Below are 15,449 nucleotides of genomic sequence, written 5' to 3'. Positions count from 1 at the left end.
GATGTTTTGGGCCGTGGATCTTTCTTCAAACCATTCCACTAAAGGTTCGGTGTAGATCGTGTCCTGCAGACGCCCCTCACAATTATGTGTGCGATTCTGAAAATATCACAGATGGGATTACAAGTGGTGAACTTCACAGCTCTCTCACATCTTCTGTTCCTTCTGTGTTCGAGGGTTCGGAGAGATCTTAGTCCCAACTTCCACACAATCGGGAAGAGAGCTTTCCCCCCCCCCCCCCCCCCCCCCAGTCTACAGATTGTCAAAGAAGTAGAATTGAAATCCATGGACCACCTGCAAAATAATGGCTCACACCAGCGTAAGAGCCAGTTTAAAGCCTTCGGAATGGTTCCTTTACAAAGGGCAGCGGTAGAGTTGCTGCCTCACAGCGAATGCAGCGTCGGAGACCCGGGTTCGATCCCGACTACGGATGCTGTCTGCACGGAGTTTGTACGTTCTCCCCGTTCCACCTGCGTGGGTTATCTTCGAGATCTTCGGTTTCCTCCAAAGACAGGTTTGTCGGTTAATTGGCTTGGTAAATGTAAACAAACAATTGCCCCCAGTGGGTGTAGGATAGTGTTTAATTGCTGGTCGGCGCGGACCCGGTGGCCGAAAGGGCCAGTTTCCGCGCAGTATCTCTAAACTGAACTAAACAGGTTCCCCTTGCTTACTTTCCACCAGCTCGTCGATCCCCGTGTGACCAATGTACCAATGACCTTCATCCATGCCCTTCATCATAGGTTCATTGGCAAGTGGGAAATGGGTCTTCTCGTGATCCATTACACCTTTAGTGTACAATTCATTGCAATCCGAAGATGCTTCTTGCTCACGAAGTTGGTTGGGTGGGGTACGGTCATCAATTGCCGCATCTTCACATCCCAACAGTATCCGCCACATCCTAATCTAAAAAAATCTTTTTGAATTTGTTGGACCTGGTGCCACCTGTAATGCTGATGGCGTATGCTTTGATTCGGTGGTCGGAGAGTGTTTTTACGTGGCTGGTTCTTTTGTGTGGCAGTTTTGATGGTCGATTGGGCAACATGTCTTCTCTTCTCGTTGCCTCGAACAAAAAGCAACGAGATGAACAATCAGTTTTCTTGTTTTTGTTTTAAGAACTTCTGTTCTCTGGAGGAGGAAGGACGGGGGGGCAATTCCATGCCTCTTCCGCAGATTGTACCAAAGGGACATCTTCCAGTCCATTTGAGTCCAAATTAGCCAAAGGGACTTTGGTTTGACATTCCATTCCATTCCATTACACGGCGACTTTACCCCAAGAAGCGCGGACGAGCAAAACCCTCCAAGAATTGTTTAAAGATTTGGATTGAGTGGAACAAAGCTTAGTCGTGCAAGTTGGGGCCATTGGGATGATGGTCATTCTCCAATCCACTGGAAAAGTATTTTATCATTCTCCTCTTAGGTCGGCATTGAAGTTGAACTTCAGAAAAGCATCATCCAAGTACCTCAACAAATAAAATGCCATTAATACATTTGATTAATTCATTCCTTGGCAGTCCTGAGCTACCATCCACGTCATTGGGGACCCTCGGACTATCTTCAACCAGACTTTACCTTGCGCTAAACCTTATTCCCTTTTGCCCTGTGTCTGTACACTGCGGGCGGCTTGGTTGTACAGTCTTTCCGCTGACCAGACAAAAAAGCTTTTCACTGCATCTCTGTACAATGGGCAATAAACTAAATTAAACTGAACGGACCCCAGCTGTATTGCATCCAACGCCGGATCCACGCCCTCAACAAAAATGACCCAAACTAAAACGTTGTGCTTCCTTTTGGATACAGACATCCATGTACCCAATAGGCGGGCGTGAACCAAAGAGGATGTGCTCCATTGAAGTAAGTCAACATCAGCCGAGCTCCACAATATGGACAGTCGAGATTGATGGTCTTGTTGGAAGGACTCGTAGAGTGCGCAAATCACCCACTAAATCACTTCTGGTAATTGTCCCGTGGACAGATATCGCTGCAGGTGAAGGGATTTCACTCAACTGGGGGACAAAAGTGTTACACTGTGGATGGGTCGGTTGCAATCGGGCGTTGTCTTTCCGCTGACTGGTTAAGCAAGCATCAAAAGGCTGTTCACTGTACCTCGGTACACGTGCCAATACACTCAACTGCGTCAACAGAGATTGCTTTGAAGAGTGATTGTTTTGCAACACAACGTCTTCATATTTTCGCATGACTCCCTCGCGCGGTTTCATACCAGGTTTCATCTCTGGAACCCGTTGTTTGAACGCAAGAGTATTATAAATCTTGCTGAGCAGGAATCAGCCTGGACTTGATAGAGGTTTTTAAATTTTTAAGAGGGACGGACAGAGTTGACGTGGGTAGGCTTTCCCCTTTGAGAGTGGGGAAGATTCCAACAAGGGGACATAGCTTCAGAATTGAGGGACAAAAGTTTAGGGGTAACATGAGGGGTAACTTCTTTACTCAGAGGGTGGTGGCTGTATGGAATGGGCTTCCGGTGGAAGTGGTGGAGGCAGGCTCGATTTTATTATTTAAGAGTAAATTGGATAGGTATATGGATGGGAGGGGATTGGAGGGTTATGGTCTGAGAGCAGGTAGATGAGACTAGGTCAGAGAGAGTGGTCGGCGTGGACTGGTAGGGCCAAACGGGCCTGTTTCCATGCTGTAGTTGTTATATGGTTATATGGTTATATGGACCAGGTCAGGCAAGGGATGCAATCATCAACACTGTCTCCGATTCCTGGTGGAGGGATTAATGCATGAAAAGGTCCCAGGTCGAGGGTGGGTTGCGCACTGAATCAGAGCGGGGGGTTGGGTGGGGAGGGGTTAACGTGTGGTGGGATTGGAAATGGAAGGGCAAATGGACCAAGGACGCAAGGGAGGACAGAAGAGCGATGGGGAGAGGTGGCAGGACAAGGACATTGGGGATGGAGCGTAAATGCATTGAAAGCGAGAAGATGGGGGGAAGGAGCCCGTTGGGAGAGCGGCAGATGAAGGTATTGGCACACACGAGAACAAGAGGGAAAGGGAACAGAAGATAACATTGATTCAGGGGCAAAACCGCAGCCGATATTCAGAAATTTAGAGAAATAAACCTGTGGAAATACTCATCAAATCGGCCGCATCAATGGAGATAGCGCTGATATTTCATCCAACAGAAGCTTGAGGGGTGGCACGGTGGCGCAGCGGTGGAGTTGCTGCCGTACAGCGCCAGAGGTTCGGTCCTGACTACAGTGCTGTCTGTATGGAGTTTGCATGTTCTCCCCGTGACCCGCCTGGGTCTTCTCCAGTTTGTCTCACATTCCAAATGCGTGCGGGTTTGTAGGTTAATTGGCTTCTGTAAACTATCCCTGGTGTGAAGGATAGAACTCTCTCTCTCCCTCTCTCTCCCTCTCTCTCCCTCTCTCTCCCTCTCTCTCTCCCTCTCTCTCTCTCTCCCCCCTCTCTCCCTCCCTATAAATGCTCCTGACGTATAACATATATCCAGGCGTTTCTGCTTCTTCCATTGTCCGAGGCTGATGCTGTTACTGGAAACATGGCGTGATGATGCCCTGCTTTTGCAAAACCTGCCCTGTCTAACAGTGTGACCTTCCACTGGCTATTTGGCAAATGGAGTTCTCCGGCCTTGCACAGCAAGGTTAGCTTGCCTGCTCCGAAAGTGGATGTTCATGAATCACCAGGCGAGGGATCTCACAACATCCTCAAGGCTTTGAGCAGAAGGGTCCCTCACGCGTGGTCACTCACGTCATCAGTCGCCCTTACTCCACAGACTGCAGACAGACAGAGCAGTTTGTCATCTCTGGTCCTTAAAGGCATGGGGGTCCCCAGACAGCTGCAGCAATGATATGTGTAGGAAGGAACCTAGGCCCGAGGTAGACACAAAAAGCTGGAGTCACTCAGCGGGTCGGACAGTATCGCTGGAGAGATGGAATGGGTGACGTTTTGGGTCAATAGACAATAGACAATAGGTGCAGAAGGAGGCCATTCGGCCCTTCGAGCCAGCACCGCCATTCAATGTGATCATGGCTGATCATTCTCAATCAGTACCCCGTTCCTGCCTTCTCCCCTGACTCCGCATTCCTTAAGAGCTCTATCCAGCTCTCTCTTGAATGCATTCAGAGAATTGGCCTCCACTGCCTTCTGAGGCAGAGAATTCCACAGATTCACAACTCTCTGACTGAAAGAGTTTTTCCTCATCTCCGTTCTAAATGGCCTACCCCTTATTCTTAAACTGTGGCCCCTTGTTTTGGACTCCCCTCCCCAACATCGGGAACATGTTTCCTGCGTCTAACGTGTCAAACCCCTTAATAATCTTATACGTCTGAAGAAGGGTCTCGACCCGAAACATCGCCTGTTCCTTTCCTCCAGAGATGCCGTCTGTCCCGCTGAGTTACTCGGGCTTTTTGTGTGCAATGGATTATATGTCATTGGGCAAATGTCATCCACTGAAGCCAGTGGCGTGTTTGGGAATGACTGGGCGTTAAGCGCCTTTACGCAGCGAGAGAGCCGCACAGTCTTGGTGTCAGCTCCTCTTTGTCTTCCAGTCGTCCACGATCTTCCTGCCCGAAACTCATCGACGAGTGAAATGTAAGGCGAACGCAGCAACAGAGAGTTGGATACAAGTCGCCGGACCCTTGGAGATAAATTCCTCGAAACCTACACGTCCCGGGAGCCTCGAAACACAATGAAGGAACTTGGCACAAGTCGCTAAAGTCACCAGATGCGCAAACATTGTCTCCCTCTTATCGTCCGCATCGATACATCGTCAAGCAACGTCACTGTTGTTCGATAAAAGTGAAATCGGTAAAAACAATTGGATTCCAAATCGGACGCTGAAAGAAATAATTGTTTGTGCCATTGAGTCACATCAGCATCTAGCCAGAGCTGAAAGCCATTCCCCTCCCCTGATCACCGTTGCCAAACGAGGAACTCGCCAAGACCGGGGGGGTGCGCTCGGGGTTGCGGTTTACGTTGGCAGTTGTCACCGCTGGATCTCACTGTCTTTCAGGTCGTGGACCCTCCTGTCTATCGCCTTGGCGGAGCGGGTTGTCGAGTTTTGGCCTCTGCCCGATCAGGCCTTTTGAAGATCTGGAGACAAGGAGGTTGGCGTCGAAGAGCCGTCCACACTCGAGAATGGTATCTGCATGTGGCTGTTGCCTATGTTAGGAAACTGGAAGAAGAAAAAATAAATTAAAAAATATATATAATGCTTGCATTCTTGGGAGGCATCGTTTAAAATTCACATCTTCAACAGAAACGTGCATTTATATGACGTGCGTTAATATGGTAAAGACGTCAGGGACATTTAATGCACAACATTTGATATGGCCAAACAATGGGATCTTATCGAAACGTATAAAATTATTATGGGGTTGGACACGTTAGAGGCAGGAAACATGTTCCCAATGTTGGGGGAGTCCAGAACCAGGGACCACAGTTTAAGAATAAGGGGTAGGCCATTTAGAACAGAGATGAGGAAAAACTTTTTAGTCAGAGAGTTGTGAATCTGTGGAATTCTCTGCCTCAGAGGGCAGTGGAGGCCAATTCTCTGAATACATTCAAGAGAGAGCTAGATAGAGCTCTTAAGGATAGCGGAGTCAGGGGGTATGGGGAGAAGGCAGGAACGGGGTACTGATTGAGAATGATCAGCCATGATCACATTGAATGGCGGTGCTGGCTCGAAGGGCCGAATGGCCTTCTCCTGCACCTATTTTCTATTGTCTATTGTCTATAATGGGATCTGACGTCTTTCACTTGGATTAATGTTGCACACTATTGTTGCAGAGTATTGTGTTCAGTTCAGGGCACCGTGTTACAGGAAAGATGTTGTCAAGCTGGAAAGAGTACAGAGAAGATTTACGAGGATGTTGCCAGGACCAGAAGGTGTGAGCTACAGGGAGAGGTTGAGTAGGCTGGGACTCTATTCCCTGGCGCGCAGAAGGATGAAGGGTGATCACATAGAGGTGTATAAAATAATGGGAGGAATAGACCGGGTAGATGCACAGAGTCTCTTGCCTAGAATAGATGAATCGAGGACCAGAGGACATGGGTTTAAGATGATGGGGAAGGTTTAATAGGAATCCGAGGGGTAACTTTTTCACACAAAGGGTAGTGGGTATATGGAATAAGCTGCCAGAGGAGGTAGTTGAGACTGGGACTATCCCAATTTTTAAGAAGCAGTTAGACAGGTACATGGATAGGACAGGTTTGGAGGGATATGGACCAAACGCAGGCAGGTGGGACTAGCATGGCTGGGACATGGTGATTTCCACGTTTATATGACTCTAGGACTCAGAATTAAAGGAGGTTCTTTTAGGAAGGAGATGAGAAGAAATCACTTTAGTCAGAGGGTGGTGAATCTGTGGAAGTCTTTGCCACAGAAGGCTGTGGAGGCCAAGTCAGTGGATATTTTTAAGGCAGAGATGGACAGATTCTTGATTGGTACGGGTGTCAGTGGTTATGGGGAGAAGGCAGGAGAATGGGGTTAGGAGGGAGAGATAGATCAGCCATGATTGAACGGCGGAGTAGACTTGATGGCCTAATTCTACTCCTGTCACTTATGACCTTATGACTCATCGGCAACAGTGAAACTATTCTGCCCGGCTCCTTGGGCTAGCCTCATACCGAGACATGGCAATCCAACTCACAGATTCATGTCTGAACCTACCTACCTCTTAGTGACAATTTCTCTCTTATTGCCACTAGCCAAGAGTCACAGGGAAGTCCATAGAGAAATAAAATCAGATAGTTTTAGATTTAGACTTTTCGATTTAGAGATACAGCGCAGAAACAGGCCCTTCGGCCCACCAGGTCCGTGCCGGCCAGCGATCCCTTCACATTAACACAATCCTACACCCACTAGGGACAATTTTTTTTTTTTGCATTTGCCCAGCCAATTAACCTACATACCTGTACGTTTTTGGAGTGTGGGAGGAAGCCGAAGATCTCGGAGAAAACCCACACAGGTCACGGGGAGAACGTACAAACTCCGTACAGACGGCGCCCGTAGTCAGGATCGAACCTGAGTCTCCGGCGCTGCATTCGCTGTGAGGCAGCAACTCTACCGCTGCGCCACCGTGCCGCTTAGTGAACTGGACCCACTGACTGCCAGTTTATTCCTAAGAGGAGTTTGAATATATGCTCCAGGATAAAAGTCTAAAAGTTATACTGAACAAGCAGGGGAATTGGACTAATTAGAAAACCCCTTCCAACAGCTACCATGGACACAAGAGTCCAAATGGTATTTTCCCTGTGTCGGATGTTTCTAGGTCAGGAGATCATAGATTAATAGAACTGATTTCTACTGTTTTTTGTTTGGTAAACATGGTGGCACAGTGGCGCAGCGGTAGAGTTTCTGCTTTGCCAGCGCCAGGGACCCTAGTTTGATCCTGACCACGGGTGCTGTCTTTACGGAATTTGCACATTCTCCCTGTGACTGTGTGGGTTTTCTCCGGGTCCTCCGGTTTCCTCCCACACTCCGAAGACAAAGTGCAGGTTTGTGGGTTGATTGGGCTTCTGTAAATTGTCCCTGGTGTGTCAGATGGAACTAGTGACTCGGTGGGCCCTGTTTCCATGGCGTATCTCCAAACGTAGCTAAATTAGTTCCCGTTAAATCCTTCTCCCCCCTCACCGTTAACCGGTGTCCTCTGGTTCTTGATTTCCCTTCTCGGGGTAAAAGACTCACCTCAGCAACAGAGCACTACAAGCCACCTGGAAAGCTCCACCACTAGAGGGCAGAGTAATAAGGTGAGAGAGGGGAAGTTTAATGGAGATGTGCGGGCCAATTTTTTTTTTTTGCACAGAGAGATGGAGGCCTGGAGGTGGTGGTAGATACAACAGTGGCTTTCAGACAGGCACATGGAAGTGCAAGGAATCGAGGGATTATGGATCATGTACAGGCAGATGAGATCAGCGTAACTTGGTGCAAACATTGTGGGCTATTCCTGTATTGTGGTTCTGTGTTCTCCTTTGGCACTTTTCTCATTGATTTTTGCACTAATGTCTTCTTTTTCAACAAGTTTCGTTTAGGTTAGAGATACAGCATGGAAACAGGCCCTTCAGCCCACCAAATCCGCGCCGACCATCAATCACCCGTACACTAGTTCTACCCTAGTTCTTTGCTCTCCACAAAGGGTGGTAAGTGTGATGGAACCAGCTGCCAGAAGAGGTAGTTGAGGCAGGTACTATCGCAACGTTTTAGAAACAGGTACATGGACGGGATATGGGTGAAAGGTAGACAGGTGGGACTAGTGTAAGATTATTAAGGGGTTGGACACGTTAGAGGCAGGAAACATGTTCCCAATGTTGGGGGAGTTCAGAACAAAGGGCCAACAGTTTAAGAATAAGGGGTAGGCCATTTAGAACTGAGATGAGAAAAAACATTTTCAGTCAGAGAGTTGTGAATCTGTGGAATTCTCTGCCTCAGAAGGCAGTGGAGGCCAATTCTCTGAATGCATTCAAGAGAGAGCTGGATAGAGCTCTTAAGGATAGCGGAGTCAGGGGGTATGGGGAGAAGGCAGGAATGGGGTACTGATTGAGAATGATCAGCCATGATCACATTGAATGGCAGTGCTGGCTCGAAGGGCCGAATAGCCTCCTCCTGCACCTATTGTCTATTGTCTAGTGTGGATGGGACATGTTGGCCAGTGTGGGCCAATGGGTCTATTTAGTTTAGTTTAGAGATACAGCGCGGAAACAGGCCCTTTTGGCCCACCGGGTCCGCGCCGCCCAGCGATCCCCGCACATTAACACTATCCTACACCCACTAGGGACAATTTTTAAATTTACCCAGCCAATTAACCTACATACCTGTACGTCTTTGGAGTGTGGGAGGAAACCAAAGATCTCGGAGAAAACCCACGCAGGTCACGGGGAGAATGTACAAATTCCGTGCAGACGGCACCCGTAGTGGGGATGGAACCTGGGTCTCCGGCGCGGCATTCACTGTGAGGCAGCAACTCTACCGCTGCGCCACCGTGACCGCCCTCACTGTATGACTCTATAATTCTATCTCACCATGTTAACACGTCTTGCTGCCAATTATTGTACAAACACAAGTACCGCAAGGGTTAACGGACATTCTGCTAGGTATTATTTGATAAAGATTTTGGAAACTTAGCCATCCCTTTGCCCTTCCTTTCCAACATCCCTCCATCAGCTCAAACTGCTCTGTAAAGAAGAGGCAACACAACCGAGTCAATGACTGGAGCGACTAGGCTTGTATACACTGGAATTTAGAAGGACGAGAGGGGATCTTATCGAAACGTATAAGATTATTAAGGGGTTGGACAAGTTAGAGACAGGAAGCATGTTCCCAATGTTGGGGGAGTCCAGAACCAGGGGCCACAGTTTAAGAATAAAGGGGTAAGCCATTTAGAACGGAGATGAGGAAAAACGTTTTCAGTCAGAGAGTTGTAAATCTGTGGAATTCTCTGCCTCAGAAGGCAGTGGAGGCCAATTCCCTGTATGCATTCAAGAGAGAGCTAGATAGAGCTCTTAAGGATAGCGGAGTCAGGGGGTATGGGGAGAAGGCAGGAACGGGGTACTGATTGAGAATGATCAGCCATGATCACAGTGAATGGCGGTGCTGGCTCGAAGGGCCGAATGGCCTACTCCTGCACCTATTGTCTATAATAGGTTCAGTTGCTGGTAAGATTTTAATACAAGTGCAGTCTTGAGGAGCCAAAACATCTCCACTTGCCACCATGTTCTCATAGAGACTCGTGGTCCTCGTGCGAAGACAGGTGGAGCAGCGGTATTGCTGCCGCCTTACAGCGCCAGAGACCCGCGTTCCATCCTGACTATGGTGCTGTCTGTAGGTAGTTTGTACGTTCACCCCGTGACCTGCGTGGGTTTCCTCCGGGTGCTCCGGTTTCCTCCCACGCTCCAAAGAACTACAGGTTAGTAGGTTAATTGGCTTCGGTAAAATTGTAAATTGCCCCTAGTGTGTGTAGGATAGTGTTGATGTTGGTCGGCACGGACTCGGCGGGCCGAAGGGCCTGTTTCCGCACTGTATCTCTAAACTAAACAGGGTGGACAATTGGTATGTACACACACATGTACACACACACACGTACATACATATACACACACATACGCGCACACACACATCTATACATTCGTGGGTATCAAAAAATACTGGAGTAATTCAGCAGGTCAGGCAGCATCTAGGAGAGAAGGAATGGGTGACGTTTCGGGTCGAGACCCTTCTTCAGACTGTCGAGTCTGAGGAAGGGTCTCGACCCGAAACGTCACCCATTCCCTCTCTCCTAGATGCAGCCTGACCTGCTGAGTTACTCCAGCATTCTCTGATACCTTCGATTTGTACCAGCATCTGCAGTTATTTTCCTACTGTATACATTCGTACACACACATACACCAGATTCCTCAGCACTGGGTATTCTGCCCTGGGGTATTAGTGCACTGTATATCTCAGTGCGATGGCTTTGAACATTTACACTTCCATCGATCAGTAGACGAACTTACTTGAAATAAAGAGCTGGTTCCTGTCAACCGAGCTGGACTGAGGGTGGCCACGGGGCTAAGAGTGCTCCAGAAGTGAATGCTGGAGAGCAGCGGGCTCGGAGTCAACAGGAACGGAGTCTGAAACAAGAGGCACACGATTAGAATCACCACAATCAGCACATCATGGATCACAGGCTACATCCTGTGATGGTCAATGCTTCTGCTGTGTTAAAATCTAAAGTTTAGTGTGGTTCAAATTTAATTTAAGTTTAGTCTAAGTTTGGTTAAGTAAAGTTTAAGTTTAGTTTAAGTATAGTTTAAGTATAGTTCGTGTAGTTTAAATATAGTTTAAGTATAGTCTAAGTATAGTTCGTGTAGTTTAAATATAGTTTAAGTATAGTTTAAGTATAGTTCGTGTAGTTTAAATATAGTTTAAGTATAATTTAAATATAGTTTAAGTATAGTTTAAGTATAGTTTGTGTAGTTTAAATATAGTTTAAGTATAGTTTAAGTATAGTTCGTGTAGTTGAAATATAGTTTAAGTATAGTTTAAGTATAGTTTGTGTAGTTTAAATATAGTTTAAGTATAGTTTCAGTATAGTTCATGTAGTTTAAATATAGTTTAAGTATAGTTTAAGTATCGTTTAGTTTAGAGATGCAACGCGGAAACCCACTGAGTCCGCGCCGACCAGCGATCCCTGCACACTAACACTATCCTACACACATCAGGGACAATTTTTTAAATAATTTTACCAAGCCAATCAGCCTACAAACCTGTAGGTCTTTGTAGTGTGGGAGAAACCAGAGCACCCGGAGAAAACCCACGCAGGTCACACAGAGAACGTACAAACTCCATTCAGATAGCACTCGTAGTCAGGATCAAACCTGAGTTTAGTTTAGTTTAGTTTAGTTTAGAGATACAGCACGGAAACAGGCCCTTCGGCCCACCGAGTCCGCGCCGACCAGCAATCCCCGCACATTAACACTATCCTACACTCACTAGGGACAACTTATACCAAGCCAATAAACCTGCAAACCTGTACGTCTTTGGGGTGTGGGAGGAAACCAAAGATCTCGGGGAAAACCCACGCAGGTCACGGGGAGAACGTACAAACTCCGTACAGACAGCGCCCATAGTCAGGATTGAACTCGGTTCTCTGGCGCTGTAAGGCAGTAGTTCTACCGCTGTGCCACCGTGCTGCCCATGGTTATGGTATGGAAGGTATGGTTATGGTAGAATATAAGCTGTGGTTATGGCAGAATTTAGATTATTTTAGTTTAGAGATAGTATGGAAATAGGTCGACTAGCCCATCAAGTCCACGCCGACCAGTGATCACCCTACGGGGAGTGGTGGGAGAAAACTCCCCCCTCATCCTTCTAAACTCGACAAGGTGTCACATAGGAGATTGGGGTACAAACTTAAAGCACACGGTATTGGGGGTTCAGTGTTGAGGTGGATAGAGAATTAGTTGGCGGACAGGAAGCAAAGAGTAGGAATAAACGGGTCCTTTTCGGAATGGCAGGCAGTGACTAGTGGGGTACCGCAAGGCTCAGTGCTGGGACCCCAGTTATTTACAATATATATTAATGATTTGGACGAGGGAATTGAATGCAATATCTCTAAGTTTGCAGATGACACGAAGCTGGGTGGCAGTGTTAGCTGCGAGGAGGATGCTAGGAGGCTGCAGAGTGACTTGGATAGGTTAGGCGAGTGGGCAAATGCATGGCAGATGCAATATAATGTGGATAAATGTGAGGTTATCCACTTTGGTGGCAAGAACAGGAAAGTAGAGTATTACCTGAATGGTGGCCAATTAGGAAAAGGGGAGATGCAACGTGACCTGGGTGTCATGGTGCACCAGTCATTGAAAGCAAGCGTGCAGGTGCAGCAGGCAGTGAAGAAAGCGAATGGTATGTTAGCATTCATAGCAAGAGGATTTGAGTATAGGAGCAGGGAGGTTCTGCTGCAGTTGTACAGGGCCTTGGTGAGACCGCACCTGGAGTATTGTGTACAGTTTTGGTCTCCTAACCTGAGGAAAGACATTCCAGCCTTAGAGGGAGTACAGAGAAGGTTCACCAGATTGATCCCTGGGATGGCAGGACTTTCATATGAAGAAAGACTGGATAGACTAGGCTTATACTCGCTGGAATTTAGAAGACTGAGGGGGGATCTTATTGAAACATATAAAATTCTTAAGGGGTTGGAGAGGCTAGATGCAGGAAGATTGTTCCCGATGTTGGGGAAGTCCAGAACCAGGGGTCACAGCTTAAAGATAAGGGGGAAGTCTTTTACGACCGATATGAGAAAACATTTCTTCACACAGAGAGTGGTGAATCTGTGGAATTCTCTGCCACAGAAGGTAGTTGAGGCAAGTTCATTGGCTATATTTAAGAGGGAGTTAGATGTGGCCCTTGTGGCTAAAGGGATCAGGGAAATGGAGAGAAGGCAGGTACAGGTTACTTAGCTGGATGATCAGCCATGATCATATTGAATGGCAGTGCAGGCTCGAAGGGCCGAATGGCCTACTCCTGCACCTATTTTCTATGTTTCTATGTTTCTATGAGTACAGGCCCAGTGCCGTCAAACGCTCATCATAGGTTAATATGGGACTCTGGCGCCGTGAGGCAGCAGCTCTACCAGCTATGCCACTGTGGAATATTGGGATTGACAGCCAAGCGTACCTCATTACACCACCTTGGCAGTTGCTGCCAGCAATTTGTGACCAGTAGATACTGGTGGCATAGGTGGTGAGAGCAGGTATTGGGTGGGTGTGTAAGAAGGAACTGCAGATGCTGGTTTAAACTGAAGGTAGACACAAAATGCTGGAGTAACTCAGTGGGACAAGCGACATCACTGGAGAAAAGGAATGGGTGACGTTTCGGGTCGAGACCCATTCCTTCTCTCCGGGTATTGAGGGAGGTTGTTCTGGGATGCCAGAACTAGCTGTTGAGCCTTCTTGAGGAGTCATTGGCCTAACTCAATGAATCAACAGTGCCAACTTGATAACCCCAATGATATACTGCCATCTACATGATTAGTTAGTTTTTAATGAGTTTGTTAACATGTAGGTAGCTGTTTATTGCATATTGAGTTAGTTATTCTCCTTAGCATAAGTTGGTTTATTCAGTTAGAATGTACTTTGGGTTTGGGCTTGGTTTTCTTATTTGAGCGCTTTATCCTGGTGTTATAGCACAAGTACTTTGTGTTTTAATTGTAATTTAACTCAGCAATCTTGGCAGAAAGCCCAGTGTTGACTTCAACAAGGGAGTGAGAACTTGGGCTGAACAAAAGTTGCTGTAGAAGGGCAGGATGAGGCAAGGGCAGATTACCCACTGATTTTACGGACAAGAGACTTGGGTTAATAAATAGCATCTTCAAATTAAAAATAGGTTTCATAACTTATCAGCCAAGTTTAGAGATACAGCGTGGAAACCATCGATCGCCTGCTCACGCCAGTTCTGTGCCATCCCAACTTTCCCATCCTACCCACGGGGCAACCTATAGAGGTCAATTAACCTACAAAACCCGCACGTCTTTGATATGTGGGAGGAAACCGGAGCACCCGGGGAAAACCCACGCAGGTCATGGGGAGAACGTATGAACTCCGTACGGACAGCACCCGTAGTCAGGATTGAACCCGGGTCTCTGGCGCTGTGAGGCAGCAACTCTACCCATGTGCCACCCATGTGCCACCGATGTGCCACCCCTGTGCCACCCATGTGCCACTGCGCCGCCCACTATTACTTTACAACGACTTAATAAAACTTTCCAAGATTGTTGAAATATCTCTGATGTACAGGGTTGGTTTTTTTTAATAAACGCTTGAAGCTGAGGAGTAGTCTTGCTCTTGCATGCATATGGATTTTGTTTTGAAGGGCTCTTTAGATGATTAATGTTGTTAAAGGCACTGTGTCGGAACAAGTTGTTGCAATATATCTTTCAACAGATCTCTTTCCCAATCCTGACAAAGGACCTCAAATTTTAAACGTTTCCTCTTTTTCTCTTCTCACGGAGGCCACCTGACCTATTGAGCTTTTAAAGCGTTTTTCAGTTTTTTAATTACAGCTCCACAGTTTTCTTTTAATTGATGTTGTTGTTCGAAATGTTTGTCTTCAGTTTCTGGGTGCAGTGTGCTCCTCATCTCTGCTGTGTGTGTGTGTGTGTGTGTGTGTGTGTGTGTGTGTGTGTGTGTGTGTGTGTGTGTGTGTGTGTGTTGGCAGTGTGAAGAAAGCCAATGGAATGTTGGCCTTCATAACAAGAGGAGTCGAGTATAGGAGCAAGGAGGTCCTTCTGCAGTTGTACAGGGCCCTAGTGAGACCGCACCTGGAATACTGTGTGCAGTTTTGGTCTCCAAATTTGAGGAAGGATATTCTTGCTATTGAGGGCGTGCAGCGTAGGTTTACTAGGTTAATTCCCGGAATGGCGGGACTATCATATGTTGAAAGACTGGAGCGACTAGGCTTGTATACACTGGAATTTAGAAGGATGAGAGGAGATCTTATCGAAACGTATAAGATTATTAAGGGGTTGGACACGTTAGAGGCAGGAAACATGTTCCCAATGTTGGGGGAGTCCAGAACAAGGGGCCACAGTTTAAGAATAAGGGGTAGGCCATTTAGAACTGAGATGAGGAAAAACTTTTTCAATCAGAGAGTTGTTAATCTGTGGAATTCTCTGCCTCAGATGGCAGTGGAGGCCAATTCTCCGAATGCATTCAAGAGAGAGCTGGATAGAGCTCTTAAGGATAGCGGAGTCAGGGGGTATGGGGAGAAGGCAGGAATGGGGTACTGATTGAGAATGATCAGCCATGATCACATTGAATGGCGGTGCTGGCTCGAAGGGCCGAATGGCCTCCTCCTGCACCTATTGTCTATTGTGGGGGGGAGAGCGCGGAGAATGAACCAGGCAACTCAGACTTCAGCCCAACAAGCTTGACCGAGGTGAAATCAATTCATTGAAGCATGCATAAGAAGACCACGGTGGCGCAGCGGTAGTGTTGCTGCC

The 15,449-nt window shown here is 47.2% G+C and overlaps 1 protein-coding gene across 4 annotated transcripts in view; it reads right to left on the bottom strand.

Moving 5' to 3' along the window:
- Nucleotides 1-242: 242 nt before the first annotated feature.
- Nucleotides 243-15,449, bottom strand: part of elk4 (ETS transcription factor ELK4) — a 45,046-nt gene continuing 29,839 nt past the window's right edge. For all 4 annotated transcript variants that reach the window (XM_078420900.1, XM_078420899.1, XM_078420898.1 and 1 more), the window contains 2 exons: nucleotides 10,465-10,581; nucleotides 243-5,149 (listed from right to left, as the gene is read on the bottom strand). In XM_078420900.1, coding sequence (XP_078277026.1) covers nucleotides 5,051-5,149; nucleotides 10,465-10,581 — 216 coding nt within the window. In that variant the 3' untranslated portion in view covers nucleotides 243-5,050. The remainder of the gene's footprint in view (nucleotides 5,150-10,464; nucleotides 10,582-15,449) is intronic.

The sequence above is a fragment of the Rhinoraja longicauda genome, chromosome 24 (genome assembly GCF_053455715.1).
Source record: "Rhinoraja longicauda isolate Sanriku21f chromosome 24, sRhiLon1.1, whole genome shotgun sequence".
Taxonomy (NCBI): Eukaryota; Metazoa; Chordata; class Chondrichthyes; order Rajiformes; family Arhynchobatidae; genus Rhinoraja; species Rhinoraja longicauda.
Note: the sequence above shows the minus strand (reverse complement) of the source record. Positions and strands in the feature narration are given on the sequence as shown.